General features: G+C 44.5%; 1 protein-coding gene across 1 annotated transcript; it reads right to left on the reverse strand.

The window, feature by feature from the left end:
• Window positions 1–425: 425 nt before the first annotated feature.
• kpna1 (karyopherin alpha 1 (importin alpha 5)) lies at window positions 426–26,604 on the reverse strand. The gene is made up of 14 exons (XM_063207482.1): window positions 26,539–26,604; window positions 24,607–24,758; window positions 23,577–23,690; window positions 23,110–23,209; window positions 21,339–21,433; window positions 20,699–20,830; window positions 18,215–18,303; window positions 17,646–17,745; window positions 17,286–17,449; window positions 16,591–16,669; window positions 13,546–13,671; window positions 10,578–10,705; window positions 4,329–4,504; window positions 426–3,371 (listed from the first exon to the last, which is right to left on the reverse strand). The coding sequence occupies exons 2-14, from the start codon at window positions 24,748–24,750 to the stop codon at window positions 3,184–3,186; spliced, it is 1,635 nt and encodes a 544-aa protein (XP_063063552.1). The 5' UTR covers window positions 24,751–24,758; window positions 26,539–26,604; the 3' UTR covers window positions 426–3,183.
• Between the last annotated feature and the right edge of the window lie 4 nt (window positions 26,605–26,608).

Below are 26,608 nucleotides of genomic sequence, written 5' to 3' on the forward strand. Positions count from 1 at the left end.
CATTATGCTGTCACTAGATGCCTGCATAATGCAGTGGCTCTATGCAGAATGCAGAGATAGAATGCAAGAAAATACAGGTGTAGAGACTTATTCTTTATGAGACCGTGAGAAAAGTGCTTTTTCTTACTTTCATGAAATATCCAACCCAAAGTAGCAGTTTGAATGTATTTTCCTTTTTTCGTTTGTATTTTGACAATATTTTGATGAAATAAACAACATTCTGAGGAAGAAAATGGTTTTTACATTTTGTTTCCAGTACTGAAACTGTACCGAACCGTGACCTCAAAACCGAGGTACGTGCCCAACCCTGATTTTTGCATTACACCCCTACTAAAAACCTAACAAGAGCCCATATTCCAACCCGATGGTTTGTTTAACCTTTACTTTTGACACCTCTGCCAAACACCAAACACACACACAGCATATCCATGAAACAGCGTTTATGCAAATGGAACAGCAAAGAACAGAGAACACAACTCAATACAACAGCAGTAGTATTGAAGACAAGGAGCTGGTAGATTCAACGGAGATTCAACACTTAAAAAAAGAAACGTTAACTCCGCAAACAATCTTAGCGCAACATTAGCTAGGAAATCAACCAGTATTCTTTTTTTATTATAATTATTTTCAAGTTTAATTTAGAAGTATTTTAGTTTTTTTCTTTTCTCTTTTTTCCACCTCGTTCTCTGAATGAGGACTTATGGCACCTGTGGTATTATTGACAAATTATCCCCCCAAATGACAAAATGATACAGAAATGCTTTTAAAAAGTCACTACGGTTCAATTTTTCTTCATCGTTGTTTTTTTAAACTGGTACGACGGTCTTCATTTGAAACAGCATGATCTAGCAAACTCATTTTCCAGAGTTGGTTTGGATGGGAAACACACACACACACACACACACACACACACACACACACACACACACACACACACACACACACACACACACACACACACACACACACACACACACACACACACACACACACACACACACACACACACACACACACACACACACACACACACACGAAAGCAATTGTTCCTGCACAAAGGTAATCCTTGGCAATCCCCCGAAAAAAGCCTGATCACAAAATATAGATTTTGCTTTTTTTGTTGTGTTTATGTAGAACAACAAGCAACAACAAACCATATTTATAATCTCTAGTAAGCATCATAAATATCTTGTGTGCCTTACTTACTACATCTAACCTCCTCTGCCCATTTAGAACTGAGGGGAGGGGAACCCCATCTAGAACTGGGGGCCCAGGGGATGGCATCACCTAAACATCACCTTCAAATCTCCTCTGCCTCAGAGACGGGGAATCCACAGAGAGGGAGGCTGAGTGTGTCGTGTGTCGTGTGTGTGTGTGTGTGTGTGTGTGTGTGTGTGTGTGTGTGTGTGTGTGTGTGTGTGTGTGTGTGTGTGGGTCCTTGTTTCAGTCTTGAGCGTAAAGTGCAGATGAGGATGAGGGGGATGGGAATACAAATGAGTCCTGTTGAGTCTCTGCTGTCCGATCCTCTAAAGTCAGATCAAGATCACAATTAAAGAGTTTGCTTGTTATTTAGTTTTTATTCTTCTTTTTTGTTTGCTTGTTGTCCTGTTTGTCCGTTGGTCTCAGTCAAAAGGGAAGACTCCAGCCCCCATGATTCCAAAGGTGCTTTCTAGAATGCTGCTTGAGAGGAAAGGAGAAGGGGGAGAGATTGATTCGCATCGTCTCTGGTAGGAATGCTTGATGTCCATCTGAGCCGAGCTTGCACACGCTCAGAGGCTCCGTCGTCGTTGTCAAGTCGCAGTCCGGACAACATTAAAAAGTCTTGTGGATGTAGTCTCACAGTCACAATGTAAAGTCTCGCGGTCACAATGTTGCCATCTCATCACTGGAGTTTGAAATGCTAACGCTGCAGCTAGCACTAGCTGCTAGTCAAGACTCGACTAGCACGAGCATGACTACTGAATGTGCTAGCAGCTCCCCGAACGGTCATCGAGTGTTAAAAAAAAAAAAAAGAAAAAAGAAAGGGGGAAAAAAATGTAAAAGAAAAATATGAGAGAAATATGAAACGAAAGAAAATGGAACACCTTATTCAGATAAAAGTGCGTCGAAGTAGTCTTAAGAGTCGGGGGTGGGGGACGTCAGACTGGCCGACATCTCTCCATCGAGGCCAGCGAGAGGAGAGGAGACACTGAGTCATCACGGCATCACAATCACACAGGCGCACGGTCAGTCCAAAGTGTGTGTGTGTTTTACGTCTGTGTTAACTGGTCTGTCTGTCTGTCTGTGTCGGTGTGTCTATCAGAATATTCAACCTTGGCCCATGAGGGAGATATGATCCATATCGTAAGGGGCAGGATGGGATCCAATAACATTACGAGGGGAACGCCATCCAAAAACGTCCGTAAAGGGGTAGGATGATGGGGGTGGGACCCAATAACACGGGAATGGGGTCGTGGTTCAAAAATGTCCCGTCAAGAGGCGCATGAGGGAGATATGATCCATATCATAAGGGGCAGGGTAGGGTGGGGTGGGACCCAATAACACGACTGAGAAGGGGAACGCCATCCAAAAATGTCTGCCTGTGTCAGAATATTCAACTGTAGCCCACGAGCGTAATATGGACCAATCATGTGTGAGTGCAGATGAGACCCAAACACATTACAGGGGGTGGATGGGACCCATTAACCGATGGAGGGCCGTTAATAACTGCCGGATGTGGGATAGAACCCAGTAACCCTCCGGCCTATGTCAGGGGAGTCAGGATATGGCCATATTGGGGTGGTGGTGTTTCTGTGTCCCTATATGGGGGCATCACACTGTTGTAAGGGGGGAGGGCGTCATGGGGATACATGACTAGTTGAAACCCCTCCATTGGGACTTCGCACTGCTGGGGGGAAGGGGGGGGTACATGGAGCATTGGGAAGGGGATCGGAGAGGAGAGAGGGGACATGAGGAAATGGCTTTAAATGGGGGTAGGCTTGACGTGGTGGTTGAGGAACAAGAGGGCTCTAACAGAGGGACGGGGGGGGTGGTGGGGGGGTTCGCCCTTGTGTGTTAGAGCTAGAGTCTCTCCATTGGGGCTTCACACACTGCTGGAAGAGGAACTTGGGGTGGGGGTACGGTTAGACAAGAGGGCTTTAGCTGGGGGGTGGGGGATGTCCATATGGGGGTGATCCATGTGTGTTAGAGCTGGAATCCCTCCATGGGGGCCTCACACTGCTGGAAGAGGAACTGCTGCTGCGTGAGGTCCACAGCGGGGGCCAAAGAGGCGTCTTCCTCCTCCGAGTTGAAGTAGCGCTCCATCAGGTCAAACGCCTTCTGGTAGATCTCCTGATTCTCGTGGCCCTGCAGGAACTCCAACTTATCCAGACCTATCACATACATGTGAGAAAAGGGAGATGATGTTAATATGAAACTCCAACTTATTCAAACCACGCAGACAGACAGACAGACAGACAGACAGACACACAGACAGACAGACAGACAGACAGACAGACACACACACACACACACACACAAAGGAGAGGCCTTCTGATAAATCTTCTACTTATCATGACCCTGGATAAAATCCAGCTTACCCAGACCTAAAGAAGCAGATGTTGTGCGTGTGCGTGCGTGTGTGTGCGTGTGGTTGGTTCAATGTCAATGCAAAGTCTCAGCATGCAAATAAGGCCATAATCACAGGACAGATAAGACACAGCTGATGGCGGTCGATTGCTGCCGGACTGGACTGCTGGTGCCAGCGTGTGTGTTGGACTGGACTACTGGTGCCAGCAGTGAAGATGATGTGTGCACTGTTTTGTTTGCATAGAATCACACATTTGAATACGCACACTGTAAACCTACAAGTAAACACCTTTTATAACAGCATCTGTGTACCGTAGGGTGTGGTGTGTGGGTTCTTTCCAATATGCGGATTCCCGTCCTCGGCCTGTGATGGTGGCCTCGCATTTCGCTGACTCCGTGGAGAAAACAATACAGTTTCCCTGCCGCCAGCCTAGTCACAACAATTTTTGGGGCACTAGTCTCCATTTACCATCCCGATTGCAAACGAGAAAATGACATCAGAATTACGCTTTTGTGAGATATTGAAAAAACATTTCTGTCATCAGTAACGTCATCACAAGGCCACAAGCAGGAGAGTGAGCAAGGGAGGACGGGAGTCCTCATATTGGAAAGAACCCTTTGTGTGCGTTGTACAAATGTCTCTTCTGTAAGTGTGCAGTATGGGTTTATCCCGGCTCCTCTCTTGGCTTCTAGCTCCCCCAGTATCAGTGTGCGTGCGTGCGTGCGTGCGTTTGTGTGTGTGTGTGTGTGTGTGTACGTACCGTATGCCTCTTCTATAAGAGCGCAGTAAGGGTTCATCCCGGCTCCTCTCTTGGCCTCGAGTTCCCCCAGCCTCAGGATGTTCTCCAGGCCGTTGAGCGCCACCTGCACGATCTTACTGTCCATTAGCGTCAGCAGCTCGCACAGCGGCTTGATGCAGCCCATCTCCACCAGGTGCCTAATGGGGCATACACACAGGAAGTTAGCATGCTAACAACAGGAAGTTAGCATGTCTGGCACAGGAGGGTAGCATGTTAGAGGGTGGATTCCACGTGACTCCACCAGGTACCTATGGGCAGAGAACCTGGGTTAAATGCTAAGATATATTCTACTTCAATTTCCAGTCATAAACCTCAAAAATACAAATTTCCTGTTGAGAACTACGGTTGGTATTATATAAGAATAGGTATTCTTTGGGAGTGAAGGTTTTCCACCAGAGCAGAAGACTTCGACCTATACTTGCTAGCATTCTGCTAATATATGTGTACATGGATTTGGCTTCAAACAGTTTGCTGATGAGATATTATAATGTAAAAAAAAATCCATCATCATCAAAAAAAAAAAAAATACATTGAGAAAGAATATGAAACGCATTCATTTTTTCACTTGCCGGGGTGGTACTGCAGGGAGGAGTTGGCATAACACAACAACCCTGAAGACAAATACTAAACTGCTCTTTGGGAGCACCACACCCAGAAGCAAAGCAGAGGATGGTGTTTGAGAAGTTGAGTCATTGGTCCATTTGTTACTCATTCAAATAGCAGCACCTGATAAGGCAAGGGGCTAGACAAGCTAAACTCCAAAATAAAGGAATTGTTTTGTTGGGTGTACTGGAGGTGTGCATGTGTGTGCATGATCTCAGTCCAACTGTAGGTAGAGGCATTCTGTCTACACCCAGTCTCCCTCATGGACGGCCGAGGTGAGCAGTGACAGCTTTAAAGGACCAGTTGACCATTTTTTGATTTTCAAATATTTGCAGTATTTCACATGAATGTGCGTATAATTTTCTTCTCAGTGTGTTCATTACTTAGATTTATTAGTATTACTTATTAACATAGCTTAGCATAATCATTGGAAGTGGATAGAACCATTAGCATCAAGTCACAGGAGATCATTAGATGGAATTGAATTGCCGTTTTGTTCTATGATAAATGTTCACCCTGCTTTAAAGAGGTTTATAAGTACATTTGATGATGTTTTGTTTGGTTCCATAGACTTCCATTGCTGCGCTTAATACAGCTATACTTTTAAAATGGGCAATGCAAACAACATAGAGAAAAAATGTTATTGACATTATTACATTACTACATTTCACTTAGCTGACACTTTTTATCCAAAGCGATTTACAGTCCCTGGAGCAACGTGGGGTTAGGTGCCTTGCTCAGAGGTGTAGGGAGAGGTAAGGGTGGGATTTGAACCAGCAACCCTCTGATCTTAAGTCTGCCTCCCTAACCACTATGAAACAGCTGCCCTATTTATTGAAACATTTTACCAGGACTTAACTACATATGAGCAATTTCCTGAAATGAGGTGAACTGTTCCTTTAATAAGCTCTCAGCTCCCTCCAGTGTGTCATGCAGTGTGGTTGGCAGCCAAGAGTCAGTCAAGGTGGATATTTAACCAACATTTTGTATATAAGAGCTGGGAAGAGATATGCAGTTGAATTTCAAGAGAGATGTGCAGTAGACTCACTACAGTGGACTTTGGAGGAGGCCAAGGGTGGGCCTGGGGATCAGGCTGAGACAGCTACTAAACAAAGAGGAGCATCACAAGAAAATATGGAAAGCAGGGCTTAACATTGACACCCGCAAAGGCGCCATTTTTAAAGAAGCGGTAACAAAATGAGTATCACTAGCCATTTTGCCGGTAACTTATTACTGGATATGAAAAATTAATTTTCTAGTATTCTAATATAATTACAGCCTATTATTTTTACATTATAGCTGCTATGGTGCTTAAGAAAATGATGGATAGTAAGTCAGGAAAACCACTAGCCAAAATGGCTAGTAAGCAAAAATGTTTATGTCAAGCACTTATTGACAGCATTGGAGAAATGCATAGATGTGTTAGCCATCCATCCAAACATCAGCTTTAGAGAACTCAACATACAGTGCCCTCCATAATTATTGGCACCCCTGGTTCAGATGATAATAATAATAATAATAATTCATTTTATTTAAAAGCGCCTTTCAAAAAACTCAAGGACACTGTACAGAGAGAGGCAAAATAAAACAAGACAGATAAACAGATTGTAAACAAAAAATAAATATAAAGAAAATAAATGAAAAAATAAAAAAATAAAACAAAATACAGTTAAAGAATCATAAAGAATAGGCTAATTGAAATAGATGAGTTTTAAGTCTTGATTTGAACAGGGGTAAAGACTCAATGTTGCGGATGTCAGGGGGAAGCGCATTCCACAGCTGAGGTGCAGAGCAACTGAAAGCTCTGTTCCCCATGGTGCTGAGACGGGCAGAGGGGACAGAGGAGAATGGAGGAAGAGGAACGGAGGGGGCGGGAGGGAATAGCAATATGAATAAGATTAGATAGATAAGGAGGGGCAAGATTGTGGATAGCCTTGAAGGTGTGGAGAAGTATTTTAAAGTGAATTCTAAATTTGATAGGGAGCCAGTGGAGATGTTGGAGTGCAGGGGTAATATGGTGACAGGAAGGGGTTTTAGTTATGATGCGGGCAGCTGAGTTCTGGACCAGTTGGAGCTTGTGGAGAGATTTTTGAGGGAGACCAAAGAGGAGAGAATTACAGTAATCAATGCGGGAGGCGACAAGACTGTGTACAAGAATGGAGGTAGAATGGGAGGTGAGAGAGGGGCGGAGACGGCAAATAAGCAGGTCGTAGGTCGTAGGTCGAAATAAGCAGACCGTGTGATGTTGTTAATGTGGGAGAGGAAGGATAGAGAGCCATCAAGCATGACACCCAAACTCTTAACTTGAGGGGAGGGGGAGACAGGAGAGCTATCAATTGAGAAGGAGAAACTATTTGCTTTGGATAAGGTGGATTTGGTGCCTATAAGTAGGAGTTTCAAAAATTTTAGGTGAACCAGGATTTGATTTCAGAAAGACAGGTGGTGAGGGAGGGGGGAGGGAGAGTGTCAGAGGGTTTGCCAGATAAATAGAGCTGGGTGTCATCAGCATAGCAATGGAAATTAATATTGAATTTGCGGAAGATATTACCAAGGGGAAGGAGGTAGGTGATGAAGAGGAGGGGCCCCAGAACAGAACCTTGAGGCACACCAGAGGTGACAGGGGAGGGCTTGGATTTAAAAGACTTCATTTGAATAAATTGAGAACGGCCAGAGAGATAAGAATGGAACCAGTCAAGGGGTGTGTTACTTATGCCAATTGAGGAGAGTCTGTGGAGAAGAATGGAATGCGAGATGGTGTCAAAGGCTGCACTGAGGTCAAGGAGAATGACAATAGAGAGTAGGCCAGAGTCAGCAGCCATGAGCAGGTCATTAGTGATTTTAACTAGGGCTGTTTCTGTGCTATGTCGGGGGCGAAAACCAGACTGGAAGTGCTCATAGAGGGAGTTAAGAGTTAGATGGGAATGGAGTTGAGAAGCTACAATTTTTTCTAGAATTTTGGAGATGAACGGAAGGTTGGAGATTGGGCGGAGGTTGTTGTAGTCAGAGGGATCAGAGCCAGGTTTTTTTAGTATAGGGGTAACAGCAGCAACTTTGAACAGAGAGGGTACAGTACCAGTGGAGAGTGAGGAGTGGATGATGGCAGAGATGAATGGGAGGAGAGAGGGGAGGCAGGATTTGACAAGGGTTGTGGGGAGGGGATCAAGCTGACAGGTGGAGGGCGTGGATTTGGAGATGAGGTCAGATATTTCAGAGGAGATGTGTTAAAAGCCTTAAAATAAATTCAGTGTTTATTGCAGAAGAATACTGTCACACTGAAAATTGTAGGAAAATGTAGCCTTCAACTCAAATGAATTGTAAGAAAATAAAAAAATCCCTGACTAAAAAATAATTATTTTTCATTAAATCACCTGTTCCACAATTATTGGCACCCTTAACAATTCCCAGGAAATAAATATATTTCTGTCATTTCTACAGTAGTTTACAAAGTTTACCAGAGTATGTAGGAACATTTAATTAGTAATTCATCACTTCCTGTTTCCCTGGGGTATAAATATGACGTGACACCGAGGCCATTTCTCTTATCCACTCTTAAACATGGGAAAGACAAAGGAACACAGCATACAAGTGAGGCAGATGTGCGTCGACCTTCACAGGTCAGGCAGAGGCTACAAGAAGATTGCCACTCAACTGCAGCTGCCCATATCCACTGTGAGAGGAATAATTAAGAAGTTCAAAACAACTGGAACAGTGGTAAACAAGCCTGGACGAAGACCTTAGTTTATTTTGCCACCACGCACAGTGAGGAGGATGGTAAGAGAAATCAAAAGATCTCCAAAGCTCACTGTTACAGAATTACAACAAATGGTAGCATCCTGGGGTCACAAAGTCTCCAAATCAACCATCAGGCGCTGTCTACACGCCAACAAGCTGTTTGGGAGGCATGCACGGAGAAAAGCTTTCCTCACTCACAATCATAAACGCAAGCGTCTGGAGTTCGCCAAGCGGTATTGGGGCTTCAACTGGGACTGTGTGCTTTGGTCAGATGAGACCAAGATTGAGCTTTTTGGCAACAAACACTCTAAGTGGGTCTGGCGTACCACGAAAGATGCGCATGCTGAAAAGCACCTCATACCCACTGTGAAGTATGGGGGTGGTTCAGTGATGCTGTGGGGCTGTTTCGCTTCCAAAGGCCCTGGGAACCTTGTTAGGGTGCATGGCATCATGAATGCTTTGAAATACCAGGACATTTTAAATCAAAATCTGTTGCCCTCTGCCCGAAAGCTGAAGCTGGGTCGTCACTGGGTCTTTCAGCAAGACAATGACCCTAAACATATGGCCAAATCTACACAGAAATGGTTCACCAGACACAAAATCAAGCTCCTCCCATGGCCATCTCAGTCCCCTGACCTCAACCCCATTGAGAACCTGTGGGGTGAGCTGAAGAGGAGAGTACAGAGGAGAGGACCCAGGTCTCTGGATGATTTAGAGAGATTCTGCAAAGAAGAATGGCTGAAGATCCCTCTTTCTGTCTTTTCCCATCTTGTGAAACATTATAGGAGAAGATTAGGTGCTGTTTTGTTGGCAAAAGGGGGTTGTACGAAATATATTCACAACAGGGGTGCTAATAATTGTGACACACATTATTTGATGTCAAATAATTATTTCTTTATGTGGGATTTTTTCCCCACTGAATAAATGCACTTGTATTGAAGGTTGGTTTTTTGTCTTTTTTCCATTAAGGTCCCATATTATTTAGGAAAAAAATGAAATAATTGGAAGCTAAAAAACACATCTCAACCAGGGGTGCCAATAATTATGGAGGGCACTGTACAGTATGTATTTAACGTGGTATAACCATCGGCTTTCATCATCAGCTTTAGAGAACTCCCAAAGACATAACATTGCAGGAGAGAACTGTCAATTTTAGAGAACTGAACAGTGTACGTAACAAGAGAACTGACTTGGCTGTGGGAGATGGAGACATGACAAGATACAAGTGGCAGCTGAGCAGTCCTTACAAGAGAGAGCGATGGCTTTGGAAGCTAAACAGAGTTGTGAATTACAAGAGGGTGCTTTTGGCCTTTCAGAAGTGAAGCTCCTTAATCCAATTGAAGCTCGTTAATCCTGATAATTAATACCCACGAGAATGAGCGAGGCCCTCGCGAGTGGAACACACACACGCATGTGCATACACACACACACACACAAGGGGTGTGTATTTGGCAAGGAGTAAATGTGTAAAATACAGCTTACTTACAAGATGCTGTATAGCATTCATGAGTCAATTTATCTGGTACAACAGAAACATTACCTACTCTACTGAAAAATGGCACATTGAAGACGCAATAGGTTTTTATTTTTATTTTTTTTTACCTCCGCCAAGGAGGTTATGTTTTTGGTTGCGTTGGTTTGTCTCTGTGGGGCAGCCGTGACCTAGTGGTCAGAGAGTTGGTCTTTCAATCTAGAGGTTGGAGGTTCAAATCCCCCCTGGCCTCTCCCTACATCTCCATCCATGGCTGAAGTGCCCTTGAGCAAGGCACCTAACCCCACATTGCTCCAGAGACCGTAACCAATACCCTGACAAATAATTGTAAGTCGCTTTGAATAAATGAAAGCGTCAGCTAAGTGTAATGTGCACACACAGACCTGATCTGCTCAGTAGAGCCCCCGCTGGTGGCGTTGGTTATTGCCCAGGCTGCCTCCTTCCTGGTGCGGAACTCGGCCACCTGCAGAATGTTGATGAGGGGAGGAACCAGACCGGCCTGGATCACCATCTGATGAGAGAGAGAGAGAGAGAGAGAGAGAGAGAGAGAGAGAGAGAGAGAGAGAGAGAGAGAGAGAGAGAGAGAGAGAGAGAGAGAGAGAGAGAGAGAGAGAGAGAGAGAGAGAGAGAGAGAGAGATTTTTTTTGATGTTTGAAAGCACATTATTTAACCGCCAAAAATATCCAACAAATCCTCATAGCTCATTTATAACACCAATCATACTCCATCAAAAAAATAAAGAAACAAGCTACGTCTTCGGCTAAAAAGACAAAGAAAAGGTCAACTCCCCTCTATTACAGAGAAAAGACCTTCCCCATAACACCACTTATCAACAAATGTATCAATGTCAGACATGTGCTTAAAAAAGAGAAAGAGAGAGAGAGAGAGAGAGAGAGAGAGAGAGAGAGAGAGAGAGAGAGAGAGAGAGAGAGTGTGAGAGAGAGAGAGAGAGAGAGAGAGAGAGAGAGAGAGAGTGTGTGAGAGAGAGAGACCAGTTTCAGTTTTTACCTATCTATTACATTTGTTGAAAGTTGTGTCTGTACATAATGTGTGTCTGCGAGTGTGTGTGTGTGTGTCTGTGTGTGTGTGTGTGTGTGTGTGTGTGTGTCTGCGAGCGTGTGTGTGTGTGTGTGTGTGTGTCTGCGAGTGTGTGTGTGTGTGTGTGTGGCTGACAGCTGTATTTCAGGTACCTAACTGTATCTGATGTGATCTCGGTTGTATCCGTACAGTACATGCCGCGTACCTGTATCTAGGCAGGGTTGCCGCTGTGATGTGTGAAGTGTGCAGCACCTGTATCTATGTGCAGTGCTAATAGTGATACATGATCCATACCTGTGTCTGTTCACAGTGGCTCATGGTGATATGTGAACCGTACCTGTATCTGTGTGCAGTTGTAGATGGTGATGTGATGCGTACCTGTATCTGTGCGTGGTTACAAATGGCATTATGTGATGCGTACTAGGGTTTAATCCCGGGACCCGGGATTCCCGGGAAATCTGATCAAAACAATTTCCCGTTTCCCGGGAAAGCCATGACGGGAAACCGGGAAAAAAAATTAAGTGCGTGTCTATTTGTTGTCCCAGCAACATAAGCAACAGTGCCATCTAGCAGCGGTAACACTTCAGGCTCATTTAAGCAGCAGCAGTACAGGCCCATTTCAGCAATGTCTGAGGTGCGCGGTTGACGTATTATTTCATCCGCAACCGCTTCTCAGAATTTCTAATCCACCCGCCCTAATGTTTTTTCTCCAATTTCCAAAACCGAATCCGCCCGCCATCCGCCTATTAGTTTTTAGTATTTAAGATGCCTGAGGCACATAGTCGATCGTCTTTTTCAAGCAGTGCAGGTAATTTACATCTTGCCAGCCCATGTTTAAAAAAAATCTCTAACTTATAGCGATTCCCAACTTGTCTCCACCCATCGCACAATGTGACAGTTGAAACGTGTGGATGATTTAATGCAGCCTAAATTTTAAAGTTTAAAGTTTAAATACCTCCAGTCCAAGTAGCACAATCGCAACTATTGGCTATCTAGCTTACAAGTTTGGATGGTATCCAATAAGACGAGTCAAGTGTCTTGCGAAGAGTGCAGAGAATTAGCCTACGTCGCGCGTGTGTGTGTGAGCGAGAGAGGGTGAGAGAGGGAGCGATTCCAAACTTGTCTCCATCCATCGCACAACGTGAAAGTTAACGTGTATGCTTTCATGCAGCCTAAATTGTACCAATTTTGCCTCCTCCCCAAGCAGCACAATCGAAACTATTGGCTATCTAGCTTGCAAGTTTGGCTGCTCTATCCAACAAGATGAGTCAAGTGACATATGTCTTGCGAAGAGTGCAAGCGTCGCTTTGTGTGTGAGCGAGAGAACTAGAGAGAGAACGAGAGAGAGGCGCTTCCCAAAATCGCTCTGCAGAAAGGGCAAGGCGATGTCTCCAAATATTAGACAAAATGCAGCTTATTTTAGTTAAGTAGACATCAGGAAAGTATTTTGTTTAGTTGCAAAGCCGAGCTGATTGGTTCATATTGCTCTGAAAGACACTGAAGTGTATGCCTATATTTTAATGGGTTTATTATGCGCGCGAGGTCACCTAGTGACGCCCGGTGCTATTACCAGAGGAAAACGATAGCACTTGGGCAAACGGTAAAGTCAGTTTAGCCATGCATAGGCCTACCTGCCTATGATGAACCAGTTTTCTTGTTTGAAAAAACACTCTTCCTGGCGCTAAAGCAAACTGCCATTTCTGACTGACCCAGATGAAATCCCATGCACGGAACTCCACTATTGAGATGACATCGTATAGGCTATATTTCCCACCGCTTATCACAGTAGCCGACAGTGAAACATTGTTCTCATGAAGCTGGCGGTAGACGTGTATCCACAGGTGAAGGACAATGTGCCATGATTTGCGCACAACCTCAAACACAATTCCTTAATGGAAAATAGCCAACCCACTGTTGCATCAAACTTATAGGTGAAAGTCGTGAGCTCCACCAACAATCCACCGTCATTGATAAGCGCTGCATGCTGCGCACAGGCTATCATCTTACACTTCATTATTATTGTGTTGGTGGATAGGAGAGCTTTATCTTAATTCCTTTCTCCCAATAATGATACAAACAGTAACAACTTGATACAAAATGCCAGTTTGGGAGGAACAGTTGAATTATAGCCTCTACATGACTAGATCAAAAAATTTGAAAAAAAAAAAAAAAAAACCCGGGATTTCCCGGGATTCCCGGGAAATGGGCCGTCAGATCCCGGGATTTGATTCATGCCATTTTCGGGAAAAATATTAAACCCTAATGCGTACCTGTATCTGTGCGTGGTTACAAATGGCATTATGTGATGCGTACCTGAATCTGTGCACGGTTGCCGGCGGTGATGTTTGAGATGGTCCAGCAGGCTTCCTTCTTGATGGACTCTTTAGGACTCGTCAGGAGGTGCAGGAGGGACTGGAGGGCAGAACAATTCAGGATCACCTGAAATAGAAATATAAAGGATATTATCATACAATACATTATCAAAGGATAAGTTCAGCCAATTTCAACATGCAGTTGCTCACACTACCCTGGACTTGTCAGTACTTGAGAATCATTATTTTTTCCTTCAGCCTTTTCCGAGATTCCGGTCATTGTAATGGGGGCAGGTGTTGCATTAAAAAAAAAGAACATCTTGATTTATTCCCAATAACATCAAAAAGTTTATGCAACATCAGCGAACAACTAGCAAACAGTGATACCTTTTGGGAAAATATTTGGAGTAGGCCTATGTTAAGAATGGTTTCAAATGTAAACAAAATCTGCCCCCATTAGAATAGCTCAGATCTCGGAAAGGGCTGAGCCGAAAAATGCAGCATCTCCAGGTACTGGTAAGTCAAGGGTAGCGTGAGCAATACAACAGCATATTGAAATTGGCATAACTGGTCTTTTAATACAATATATCCATTGTGACTCTTAAGGAATGGGGAGGATATGGAGCACGGACTGGAGAGCAGAACAGTTCAGGATCACCTGTAGTAGAAGTACATTACATTACCAGTACATTCTATTATACTTTATTACATAACACTAGAGAAGACTACATTATGTTGTACATTATATGACATTTATATTATATTTAGTGGTGGGCCGTTATCGGCGTTAACGTGCTGCGATAATGTGAGACTCTTGTCGCGCGATAAAGAAAATATCGCACGTTAATCTATTCTCAAAATATAGGTTTGGAGTTTGGGTATGCACGTCACCATAGCGTTTAATTGACAGACGCTTTCAGACTGCGCTCCAGTCGTTTCTCCTCTCCACCTGTTGCTTCAGCAGACCTACTAAATAAGTGTTTGCATACTGAAAACACTAATCCCTCTGCCGTAGTAGGTGTTGTTTGAGTGCTTTTTCATACGTGGTAGACTAAAGAGACGTTATTGTTTAAGGTGAGCAAAGAGAGATATTATTGTGTGTGTGAGTCGGCTACCAGCCCGACATAGCCTACATTTCCTCACACATTGCATGGAACACATAGCCTAAACAACTTCCAGAAATCTTGCCTGTGCCATAATTGCAAAACATTCCGTGTGATATGCATTTTGAAGATTGTCAAACTGAAACTGTCAATATCTAGGCCTACTCTCACTGAATGTTTGTGTTGCAATCGCGCACATTTGCGACTCAGTGAGATATTCTCATGTCAAACGGTAATAATCCTCGCGGTTGTCGCGCTTGATTTTTTTTTTTTGCAAACTGAATTCATTTCTCTCGACTCTGAAAACAATTGTCAGGTTTAGGCCAAATCGCCGTGTGCCAGTGCTGCAGGTTCTAGATAGCCTGGCTCTGCTGAGGGCTGCTGTGCCCTGTTAGAGATTCTCTGGCTGTGCCTACTGTGCGCAGAGCTCCTCCCTCTCTTAAAGAGCCGCTGCTCTTTTTACCAGTCAGTGGCAGATTCTCCATTAGAAATGCTGAATTGTTGAGGTAATTTTGTTTAAATAGCCTAAATGTTTGATAGATTTATCTGTATTTGCCTCTACAATTTATAACGCTGTTCATTTTGAAATTTCAGTATCTTATAACTGTAAATGCTTCCTAATATATTGGACACACTTTACACATATTGCAGTGATTTTTAGATGCGTCCCAGCATCTCTATAATAGAGGGTATCTGTCCGTCCGTCCGTCCGTCTGAAACGCATTCCTTGTCTGAAACGCTGTCTGAAACGCATTCCTTGTCTGAAACGCTGTCTGAAACGCATTCCTTCAATTGTTCCTTCCCGTGTCCACCACAAGGCGGACGGGAGTTACACATTTTTTGCAAAAAAATGGCGGCGATTTCTGTGATTTCCAACATCACGTTTTTGCTTAATATAAAGACCCTAAATGCTTATAAATGTCAAGACTACCACGGATTGATGTAAAAATGCACCACGAACGTATGTAACACAAGTAGGTTACCCCACATTGCCATTTGATCACTCGATGTTTTGAGCTAACCGGGTAAGCTAATGTTAGCATTTTACCAGACTTTTTTACCAGTATTACCAGACTACTTCTATACTTCTATAAGGATATAACGGGGCTTAAATGTTATCTAGGACCAAAACACAATCGCATTTAAGCCATGTACACACTGTGTTGTGATATTGGGTGAGTAATGTGTGCAAACGGCTGTTCGCCGTTTGCTATCTCGCTTGGTCTACCCGGTGTCAGCTGCGAGACAGGCCGCGCCGCGAGGCTCGAAAGTCGGCTGAGCAGCGTTAGCCCCGGGGAGAATCTAATGGGAGTATGCGTGACCACACCCCCAGCGCGATATTATGGAACCGTAAGTTCAAAAAGCACATCCTCAGAGGGGGGTGGGCGTTGACAGGTTAGGAGGAGGCCAGCGGGGCGTTTTGGGGGGGAAAAAGGTTGGAACTGGCATAGAGGGACGCATCTGTTGTCCGCCTGTCGGCCTTGTTTCATCACCAAGTATCAACATAACCATTTTTTGAAGATGAGATACTAATGCGCCTAATGAGGTCTAAGGCGCCATCTGTCTTAAGAAACCCCAAGGTTTTTTTCGGCATTATTTTGCTAGCGTGCCTATTCTGAATGAGCCATTTTGATATAGATTAATCTAGATTAATCTAGATTAATTTCATAATTACAGTGAGATTAATCTAGATTAAAAAAATTAATCTATGCCCACCCCTAATTATATTACATTTTCTGATGTATGAGTGTATGTGTGTGTGTGAGTCCTCATAAGTGCGTGTGTGCGTGCGTGCGTGTGTGTGTGTGTGTGTGTGTGTGTGTGTGTGTGTGTGTGTGTGTGTGTGTGTGTGTGTGTGTGTGTGTGTGTGTGTGTGTGTGTGTGTGTGTGTGTGTGTGCATGTAAGTGTGTGTGTGTGTGTGTGTGTGTGCGTGCATGTGTACCTGAGTCTGTAGGTCGTCTCCGGTGACAATGTTTCCCACCGCTCTCAGTGCTGGAGACACCACCTTGTAGTCCGAATGTCTAAAACACACACACAGTTTTTTGCCATTACAATTCATAAAGTGATAAAACTTTCACAATCAGGAGGAAGGCTAAAAACTTGTGCTTTTCTTGATCTGCTCGTTTTCACATCAATTCACACATTCTATCTGCCCATTCTCACTCTGTTTTTCAATATTGTTGAAATGGCTAAATAAACGTAGAAACTTGAAACTAACAACAACAACGCAATGTTAGGTACCACTTTCACGTTGAGGGTTACGCTCTTTCAAATTTCCATGTCGTACTCTATGCCAAAGTGAAGGTGTGGACACGCCTTTTCAGGCAAAATACACGTGCAAACACATGCCTTTACTGACGGTCAGGTTTAGGAATTGTTTTGGTTTGGGCATCGTTTGGCCATAATTTTGGATAATTTTGTCTTTACAGCAGCTACGCCAGTCCTCTGGAGTCGATGACTGTCTCAACATATTGAGAGAGCCGAAGGCCTATCGCCCAATCGCGTTCGCCCCTAGTAAAACAATCCTCTCCCAACAGCCAGTCAACTATCTCAGCCATAGACTCCAGGGTCTATGCCTGCCTCTCAACCAATCATGAGAGAGTGGAACCCTAATAGGCCAATGAGATGACTACTTACAGCAGCAGCTCCACCAGTCTCCTGCAGACCCCAGAGTCTATGACAGCCTGGATCTTGTCATTGGGCCCGTCTGACAGGTAGGAGAGTGCCCAGCACGCATCAGCCAGGATATCCGTATCATTCACGAAGAGCAGCCAGGAGAGCACGCTCAAACACGGAGACACCTGGAGGGCGGGGCACAGGGGTAGGGGAAGAGGAAGAGAGAGAGAGAGAGAGAGAGAGAGAGAGAGAGAGAGAGAGAGAGAGAGAGAGAGAGAGAGAGAGAGAGAACGAGAGAGAACGAGAGAGAACAACAAATGATGACAACCTGAACACAGGTGTGTGTGCCTGCGTATGTGTTTCCAGTGGTTGCCTAGTTACCTTAGCAAAGTCTGGCGGGGGGTTCTTCCCTCTGCAGAGGTTGGAAAGTGCCCACACAGCATTCCGCATCATCGTGAGACGGTTCTGTTTCGCCAGGAGCCTGCAAGACAGAAGATCACTTATTATCTCCAAGAGCTCAAATACCGTCACCAACACCCACAAACTCTCTCACTTCCACAAAGTCTCTCACACATGATCTACAAGAGCTTGAATGTCATATACTCTCCTAACCAGACAAGAGACCACAAATAATCTACAAGAGATCACAGCCAGCCCACACCCACATTGTCTCTCTCCCTCTCTCTCTCATTATCGGTCAGGCATAGTGCAGTATACAAGTACAAGTATAGTATAGTACTGTACAGTATAACATAGCGTAGTACAGTGTAGTATAATGTAGTGTAGTATAGTATGCTTACTGTAAGAGTGAGTGTAGCATGTTAATAGTAGTATAGTATAGTGTAGTAGTACAGAGTAGTACAGTGTATTTATTGTATGAGGGACGGAAGTATGTTACTAGTAGTATGGCATAGTATAGTGTAGTATATAGTATAGTATAGAGTACTTACTGTACGAGGGAGGGTAGTATGTTGCAGTCCACTACGTAGTCTCTGCATTCTGTGCTGTCTCCTGCTATATTGCCCAGAGCCCACACCGCCTAGTGGGGAATATCAAAGACACAGACACACACCACACACACCACACACACCACACACACATACACCACACACACACCACACACACACCACACACAGACACAGACACAGACACAGACACACCAAAGTGTCTTAGGCCGGGGACATGCTTGCTGTAGGACAGGGATTCTTAACCTTTTTGACGTCGAGGCCCATTTTTTCCAGTGCAGTGTCCCTGGGCCCATATTACCCATTTATTATATTACACAATATTGTATTACATTATGATGATATAAAATAATATAATACAATATATTATGATATAAATTATAAATAAATAGGCTATGAAGTATTTTTTCCACAATGGATAGCCTTCCACTGTATTAATTAAATGTTAATGTTAATCTCATTTAATCTCACTCATCAAATCCACTCACAGTTTAGCGAGACAGAGTCATTCACACAATTGAACAGCTCTGACAGCTCAAAGTTTGCGTGACAGCTCTTGACTTCAGATTTTTCATGAATCTGCTGATCGTAAATTCATGACGCTTTTCTACTCATGTGGAAACAACACGTGAGAAGAGCAGAAATTCCACAGCCTGACGGAAAACTTTCCAATATCGTGGAAATTTGTAAAAGGACTGTCATGTTAGTGACACTTGGACAAGTATAAGGGATAAAGATTCAGTAACTAGCCTAACCGTTGATCACCTAATTCTAACTAGTAAAACGTGAGGATATTAGAACACACAAGACGTCGGCAAATCAGCTGGGAACCGGTTGGTCATTTCTCCTTTTCCAAATAGCCATCTCCAAAGTGTATTACCGTCTTGTTCTTGATGAATCTCCCCACAATTAAAAAAAACCCAGTGAGGTGTGGTCATCGCATTATGACGACCAGCCCTGGCAGGGGGCTCCCCTAGGTGGCCGCTGGTCTCTGCCTGAGGTTTCTTCCTGACTATACCCCTACTACCCCGACTATACCCCTACCAGCCCTGGCAGGGGGCTCCCCTAGGTGGCCGCTGGTCTCTGCCTGAGGTTTCTTCCTGACTATAGGGGGTCTTTTTTCTCAGACCTCACTGAGCTTTTTTTTTCCCCTTACAAACTATGAATCAAGCGAAAGGGAGTTTTTCCTCACCCCTGATGCCACCAGGGGCCGCACCTGAGCGCCCAATCTCTGTGTGACTATCTATGACTTATGATAGGCCCAGCCACTATGGACCTTACACATCTAAGAATCCTGGTCCTAACCTACGTTGACCTTATGACTCTACATTCTCTGTCTATCTCTTCTTCCTCTGCCTTCCTGCTTTTTCTGCCTCTCCTCTATACCTCTCCTTTTAAATCTATCTCAAACAATGTTTTTTCCCATTTGTTAAGCACTTTGAGTTACATGCCTTGTATGACATATTATTATTATGACAAGAGTTGCGTTTGAGGGAAAAGACGCACAGCAGTATTTGATAGCTAGAGGTCCCACAGCCTTCACAGCCCACTGGTGTGAAACTTGTCTGCGGCCCAGGAGGTTGTGAGCGTGGCCCAAATTTGGTCAGCGGCCCTATGGTTAAGAATCCCTGCGTGTGCACTTTTCATGCACCAACATGTTGGCAATGGTTGCCATGCGAATTTTGCACGTGATCGAGCACTAGAAACAAGGTACGCAGGCGCTTGTGCACAGTGATACAGACAGAATCGCGAAGGCTGATCTTCCAAACTTCCAAAATGAGGTCGCGATAGAGTCAAAGAATGTTGGAAAACACTAATGAGAGCCGCGTGCCTGTTCCCTACAGGGTATATACACCAATCTTGAAGTAAAATTTACTACCATTTAATACCCTTTTTCACTACTTTTAGATTTTTTTACAACCATCACGACATTCCGATGCCAGTATTAACAAGACATCTTTTGTAATTTCTTAACATTAACTTAACATACATTACACTTTCGACGACCGAAAGGGATTCCAGAGTAGGCCTCCTGTTCAACAGTCTGCTTTCTACGGCATAGACCTACGGCACGACTCTGCTATGAACTAGGTCAGGTGGCTACTGTTGCGCGAATCACTGGTGTATGAAAAAACTGTGACAAACGGTGAATAAACAAAGATTTTTTGTATCAAAATGCCAAAAAAACACCTTGTTTTTCCAAAAATAATACATTTTGAGCAAATTTACAACTTTTAAGGCCATTAAATTTGGGATTTTTAATTTATCACCTTCAAATACTTTTTACAACCCTGCATACACCCTGCTACATGGACATCTGTCCACCTCCTGCATGCGAAATTTAAGGCTCACAGCAAGCATGTCCCCGGCCATAAAGCATGTGAGGGGGTGGCTTGATTACAGATTTTATACAATGAGGTTAGCTTTGTTTTTGTGTGTACCGTATACTGTATGTGTGTGTGTCTGTACCTGTTCCTGCACGTCTTCGAAGTCCGAGTTGAGCATTTCTATGAAGATGGGAACGGCTCCAGCCTGAATCACCACCCTGGTCTGATGGGATGTCCCCGACGCAATGTTGGTCAACACCCAGGCCGCCTCAAACTGCAACACACAAAATCATTAGATACTGCATCAGTCACACACGCTAACTCAAAGTGCAGAGACACCACACACACACACACACACACACACACACACACACACACACACACCCACACACACACACACACAACCACACTTTTTTTCTTTATATTATTTATTGATTTAGTTTTCTGGGGCCTTTTGTGCCTTTTTATCAGATAGGACAGTATAGAGAAGAGGGAGATAGGGTAGGGTTGGGAAAAGACCCAGGCTAGACTCGAACCCGTGTCCTCCTGGGAAATGTTGACATGCAGCAAATCACACAGTGCACCGCGTTACCACCATGGAAATGTTAATGAATTCTGTATGCATTGTGTGCTTGTGTGTGTATGTAGGACCGTGTGTGTGTGTGTGTGTGTGTGTGTGTGTGTGTGTGTGTGTGTGTGTGTGTGTGTGTGTGTGTGTGTGTGTGTGTGTGTGTGTGTGTGTGTGTGTGTGTGTGTGTGTATGTGTGTGTGTGTGTGTGTACCTGTAGTGTGCAGTTCTCTCTCCTCTTGAGGAACTCTACGAATCTGTCCACCACTCCGGGCGTGGCGATGACCTCGTCTATGGGTGGGTTGGGCTCTGGAGAACGAGATAAACACCTCACATGTAAATACTTCAAAAACACACTAGCATTTCCCCCAGCACTTATTGCCAAGGCGCCCGCCTTTACAACAAAGACCCATCAACGTCGCTACGTCCCCAAAAAAAGATGAACATTTTGTGATGTGGATGTAGTGTCACCCAAAAAAAATTAAGCATTTCATATCATATTTCTCATACTGCACGGCGTAGCCTTTCCAATGATGATAGTCACCCGTCTCTGATATCAGTTAAAGCCCCACCACTTTCATTAACAGAAATTCTGCGGGAAACACTGAAGTGAACACTCTCTGGCGCCACTTGAAGTATTGCATGTGAAACACTCCCTCACGTCACCGAACAGCTGATGTGTAAACACTCTCTCTGGCATCACTGGACATGTAAACACTCTCGCTGGCGTCACTTGCTCCATACATGCCTTAGCTGCCTCAGGCACAGGATATGCTTGCTGTGTGTGACTTAACTCAATTGCGCGCGAAAGAGGACATACTTTCTGAGGAGCCATCAGAACACTACGCACAAAACTGGAGGCATCAGGTATGGGGTAGGTAGCCAACGAGGCGCTCATCAATATTTTTCATCGTTGTTTTGACCCCGACACGACCTGAACTTGGAAGTGCTGATCGCCCCTCACAGTTGTGTCAATTTTGCACCGTGCGCGCAAGTCTGCGTACCTTGTGTCAGGCACCCTACCATGTAAAAAATTGAAATAAAATATGCATGGCGTCATGGAGTCATTTGTGCATCTTGCCGCAAAGCATATCCAGGGCCTTATTCCTTGCTTACTGAACAGCATAGCACAGAACAATATGACTCAGACTGACCTACAGAGATACCATCAACATCAAACTAACATCACTCTTAGCCATGGACGTTATAAGCAAACAGCAAGAAGGCTGGAACACTGATGTTGTTGATTAAGACCGCGCCTTACAGACGGCTCCCTAAAGGTCCACCTTATAGCATGAATAGACCAGACGAGACTTGAGCGAAACCTGATAAGGAAGTAATTGACCTTGTATTGAGTCGCTGGCGACAGAAGAGACAAAAGCGATTTTGGCGACAAGGGGCCGATTTGAGCGACAGTTTGTAGTTGGAATTCAGCGAATATTATGCAAATGAGCTATGATGCAGTTCGGCGAAAGCCACCACAGCCAATGACAATGTCAGAATGCTGGCATTCTGCTTTTAAGGGACATACTCTAATGCTTTTATTGCTCGTATTGCTCTTGCCGCACAGTCCAGCGATTCTCTGTCTCTTAATCTTGTCGCCGCCGGTGTGTTTGCCCAGTTTGACATGCACCTTAGACACAAACAGAGACTGGATAAAGTAGCGGCGAATCAAGACCATACTTTTTCAGAATCCATGTGACGTCAGGTGAACACCCCTTTAGTAGACCAGCGGAAGATGAGAATATATGGATTTCCCTTAGCACTGTAGATGGCGACGTCGCACATCTTATGCAAGCCGCCACCAAACACCACAGAGAGAGAAGAAGAAGGGGATAACGCCCCCCTTAGGAGACTGAACTTGAGCACGCTCCTTTGCATTGGGTAGACATGGTGTGCTTTATCTTAGTCTACTATAACATCCCTAAAGTGCTGGGTGCTCCTTTATCATTCAACACTTCTGCAACAATCATGGACTCCCTCACCTTTAGATAGCAGCTTCCTGAACCTCTGTGTGCCCATCAGCTGCTGCTCAGGAGAACTGGAGAAGATCATCTGAGTCATGTCATCCGAGATCGCAGCCCCCTGAAATAGATAGATAGATAGATAGATAGATAGATAGATAGATAGATAGATAGATAGATAGATAGATAGATAGATAGATAGATAGATAGATAGATAGATAGATAGATAGATAGATAGATAGATAGATAGATAGACACAAAGTCTCTTCAGTAAGAAATAAGAGCAATAACACAGACAGATAAACACCAAGGTCCAAATACACACAACCACCCCAATAACAAGAACATCCGTAAGTACACACAGCCATGTGTTATGTTGTGTAGTGTTATTTGGTCCATGTATCCTCTCTATCGCTCACCATCAGACACATGGACACAATTATGACAACCCCCCAAACACACACACAGCTATGTGCGTATCTGCTCACCGCTATTTGGTCCATGTTGTTAGCTTGTGACTCCAGATATCCGCTGTCCGACATGCCGTCCTCCTCCAGTGCTCCCTCCACCTCCACCGTTGCCACGTTCCTCCTCTTGAACAACTGCGCGCGCACACAGACAGACAGACAGACAGACAGACAGACAGACAGACAGACAGACACACACACACACACACACACACACATTAAACCAATAGTGCTCACCTTGTGATACACGCGTCACAAGTTACAGCTTAGTTTTAGATTTTCAGTTATGATCAAAAGTGATGAGAGAAAAGGTCTGCAGTGTATATGCAGTACCCTTGCTGGATCACATCTCTTGTGGCCCTCATGTGCATCTAATGCTATTATACTAGCTACTAGTATAGCTAGTAATGACCTGGGGGGTATTACAAGAACATAGGTAAGTGATAAACTTGGTTAAGTTAGCCGACGGGAAGGAAAGCCTGCTAATAGCCAGTCCACAGGTCTCATTTAGGTAAGAAAATGAGGACTCCAGGCTCCTCTACCACTACCTCTCATCCTCTACAGCCAATCTCCTCTAATGTGCTGCTGCGCATTTCAGCTCTTCATCCTCTTCTGTTTCCTTATCCTGCATCCTCCACGCAGGATTCTCCAGCTTTTTAATGCTTTTACCGTCAGCGGTCTGTTCGTACAGTAAGTGACAATGCTGCATCCTATCTTGCGTGTGTGATGCTGCATCCTTCCTAGTGTGTGTGATTCCATATCCTACCTACAGTATTGTGTGTGATTCCACATCCTTCCTAGTGTGTGTGATTCCGCATCCTTCCTAGTGTGTATGATTCCGTATCCTTCCTAGTGTGTATGATTCCGTATCCTACCCAGTGTGCGTGATTCTGCATCCTACCAAGTGTGCGTGAATCCTCATCCTTCCTAGCTAGTCTGTGATTCCTCATCCTTCCTAGTGTGTGTGATTCCGCATCCTTCTTAGTGTGTGGGATTCCTCATCCTTCCTAGCGTGTGTGATACTGCCTAGTTAGTGTGTGATGTTTCCCACCTGTTCATCCTTCTTCTGTTTGCGTAGCTGCAGGCCCTCCTCTTCTCTCCTCCTCCGCATCTCATCTGCGTTGAGCGATTTGTTCTTGTAGCTCTTGAGGCGCGCATTAGCGTTCCCATTGTCTTTCCCCTGACCTTGACTCATGGTGGAATCTGATGGGAGCGACACACAGCAGATAGATGCAGAACATGCGTTTCACATTCAAACCATGAAGACACAGTATATGGATATGACACTCGTTAGATCAACAAGCAGTCATGGGCAAGCGGTTAGGGTGTCAGACATGTAGCCCAATGGTTGCGGGTTTGACTCCCGACCCACCAAGTTGGTGGGGGTTGAGTAGCAGTGCTCTCCTCCACCTTCCATGACTGAGGTACCCTGAGCATGGTACTGTCCCGCCTCACTACTCCCTTGGGGAGCCGTTTGGGCCTGGCCCCTTCCGAGGCATAAATGCAATTTCATTCGGCCACGGCTGCTTATATAGGCTACATAGCACACATTCAACACCAGAGAAGCAGTTACAGGAGAATGTGTCACACATTCAACAGTGCGTTGACATATGCCAATAGTGGCATTACACGTGAACATGAACAGGTGTTACACACAGATTCAACAATATAAAACAGATCATGTTGTGAACACACCATTTACATGCACTGTGCTGTCACATTTGACCAGTCAGGTAATCACAGTCACAGTGCAAGCCAAGCTCACATCAATCATCAACTAGCTGGGTCAAGGCATGAGGATACTCTTCTCTCGTCCCTGTACTGGTGGTGCCAAAGCACGAATGAACACAGAGCAATGCGAAGACAAAAGGCTGTCAATTCATTCACAACCACATCCCATTCACAGACACATCCCCCGCATTGGCAGAGACGGCTGCTACCATGCAAAGCTCGACCAGGGAATGTAGAACACACGGGATGAGCCGGCGGAGTTTTAAATGAAAACACTGGACGTCAACCATCACTGGATCTCCTCCTTTAAACCGCCGCTGACAGCGTATCCTGACAGTTATAATCGTCAGTTACCTAACCGGCTAATGACTTAATAGTGTTTCCCCAAAGCTAATCAAGACAGTGTCAAGATAGCTAGCTTGGCCGGTGTCTATTTCTAACCACCGATACAAAAAGCAGTGATGCCAGGAAACAAAGGCATAGGCTTACGTTTGTAGCGGAGTAATTTGGCGATGACAGAAATGATCTCCATATAACCAATGATTCAGCTGTCAAGCTACAAATCCGCCTTCAGGTCCGACACCTCAAATGCTACATAAACATTTGCATGCTAAAGTTAGCAATGTCTAAATGGAAGAGGCGGTGTTGAGATCAGCTTGTCTCCTGCACAATGGCAGACATCGCAGTGCTCATTAACACTACGTTTACCGGCTGATTGCCCGTCATGAGCTCAGTAATAATCATACTGGGGGATACAACAATAACATTACAGTCCGTGTGACTGTGTACAACGACAATACCACACCTACCGCTTTCATGTCACATTCACAAACCGCCTGTGTGTACAACAAGCCACCATGTCATTGACCAAAGTGACACTGCCAGGTCTAACTATACACGGCTGTGAGATGCTTGAAAAGAACGGACATCTTCCAAATAATCAGCTGTTCGTATATATGCTTCGCCATTGCCGTCAGCCGTGGGAAGAAAAGCTTTTCAGATAACCATTGCTTGGAAACCGCATTAGTAGCGCCCGGTTAGCTAGCTAGTTTGGTAAGCCCCACAGCTGGTCCAGTTAACGTTGGCTAGCCTCAAGCTAAGTCTGGTGCGATCCTTCATCCTCTCGTCCCAAACTAAACACCAATCCCTTGATACAACAGGAACCATTGGTCATTTCTTGTCCTTAAATTAGATAATCTCTGGTAGTCACTCATAATATATCGTCAACATTGTGTCTGTCAATGGCACTGACCTGTCAAATTTTGTCTCTTTTCTCCCCCACTTCGCTTGGGCCAGAGCCTCTTTGCCTCCGCCGGTATAAT

Source organism: Engraulis encrasicolus, chromosome 9, assembly GCF_034702125.1.
Source record: "Engraulis encrasicolus isolate BLACKSEA-1 chromosome 9, IST_EnEncr_1.0, whole genome shotgun sequence".
NCBI classification, from domain to species: Eukaryota; Metazoa; Chordata; class Actinopteri; order Clupeiformes; family Engraulidae; genus Engraulis; species Engraulis encrasicolus.

Coding starts and splice junctions, on each gene's coding strand:
- kpna1 (XM_063207482.1), bottom strand. CDS start 24,750: ATGAGTCAAGGTCAGGGGAAAGACAATGGGAACGCTAATGCGCGCCTC. Junction 23,691..24,606: donor AACAGAAGAAGGATGAACAG/GTGGGAAACATC, acceptor GTGCGCGCGCAG/TTGTTCAAGAGGAGGAACGT. Junction 23,210..23,576: donor ACAACATGGACCAAATAGCG/GTGAGCAGATAC, acceptor TATCTATTTCAG/GGGGCTGCGATCTCGGATGA.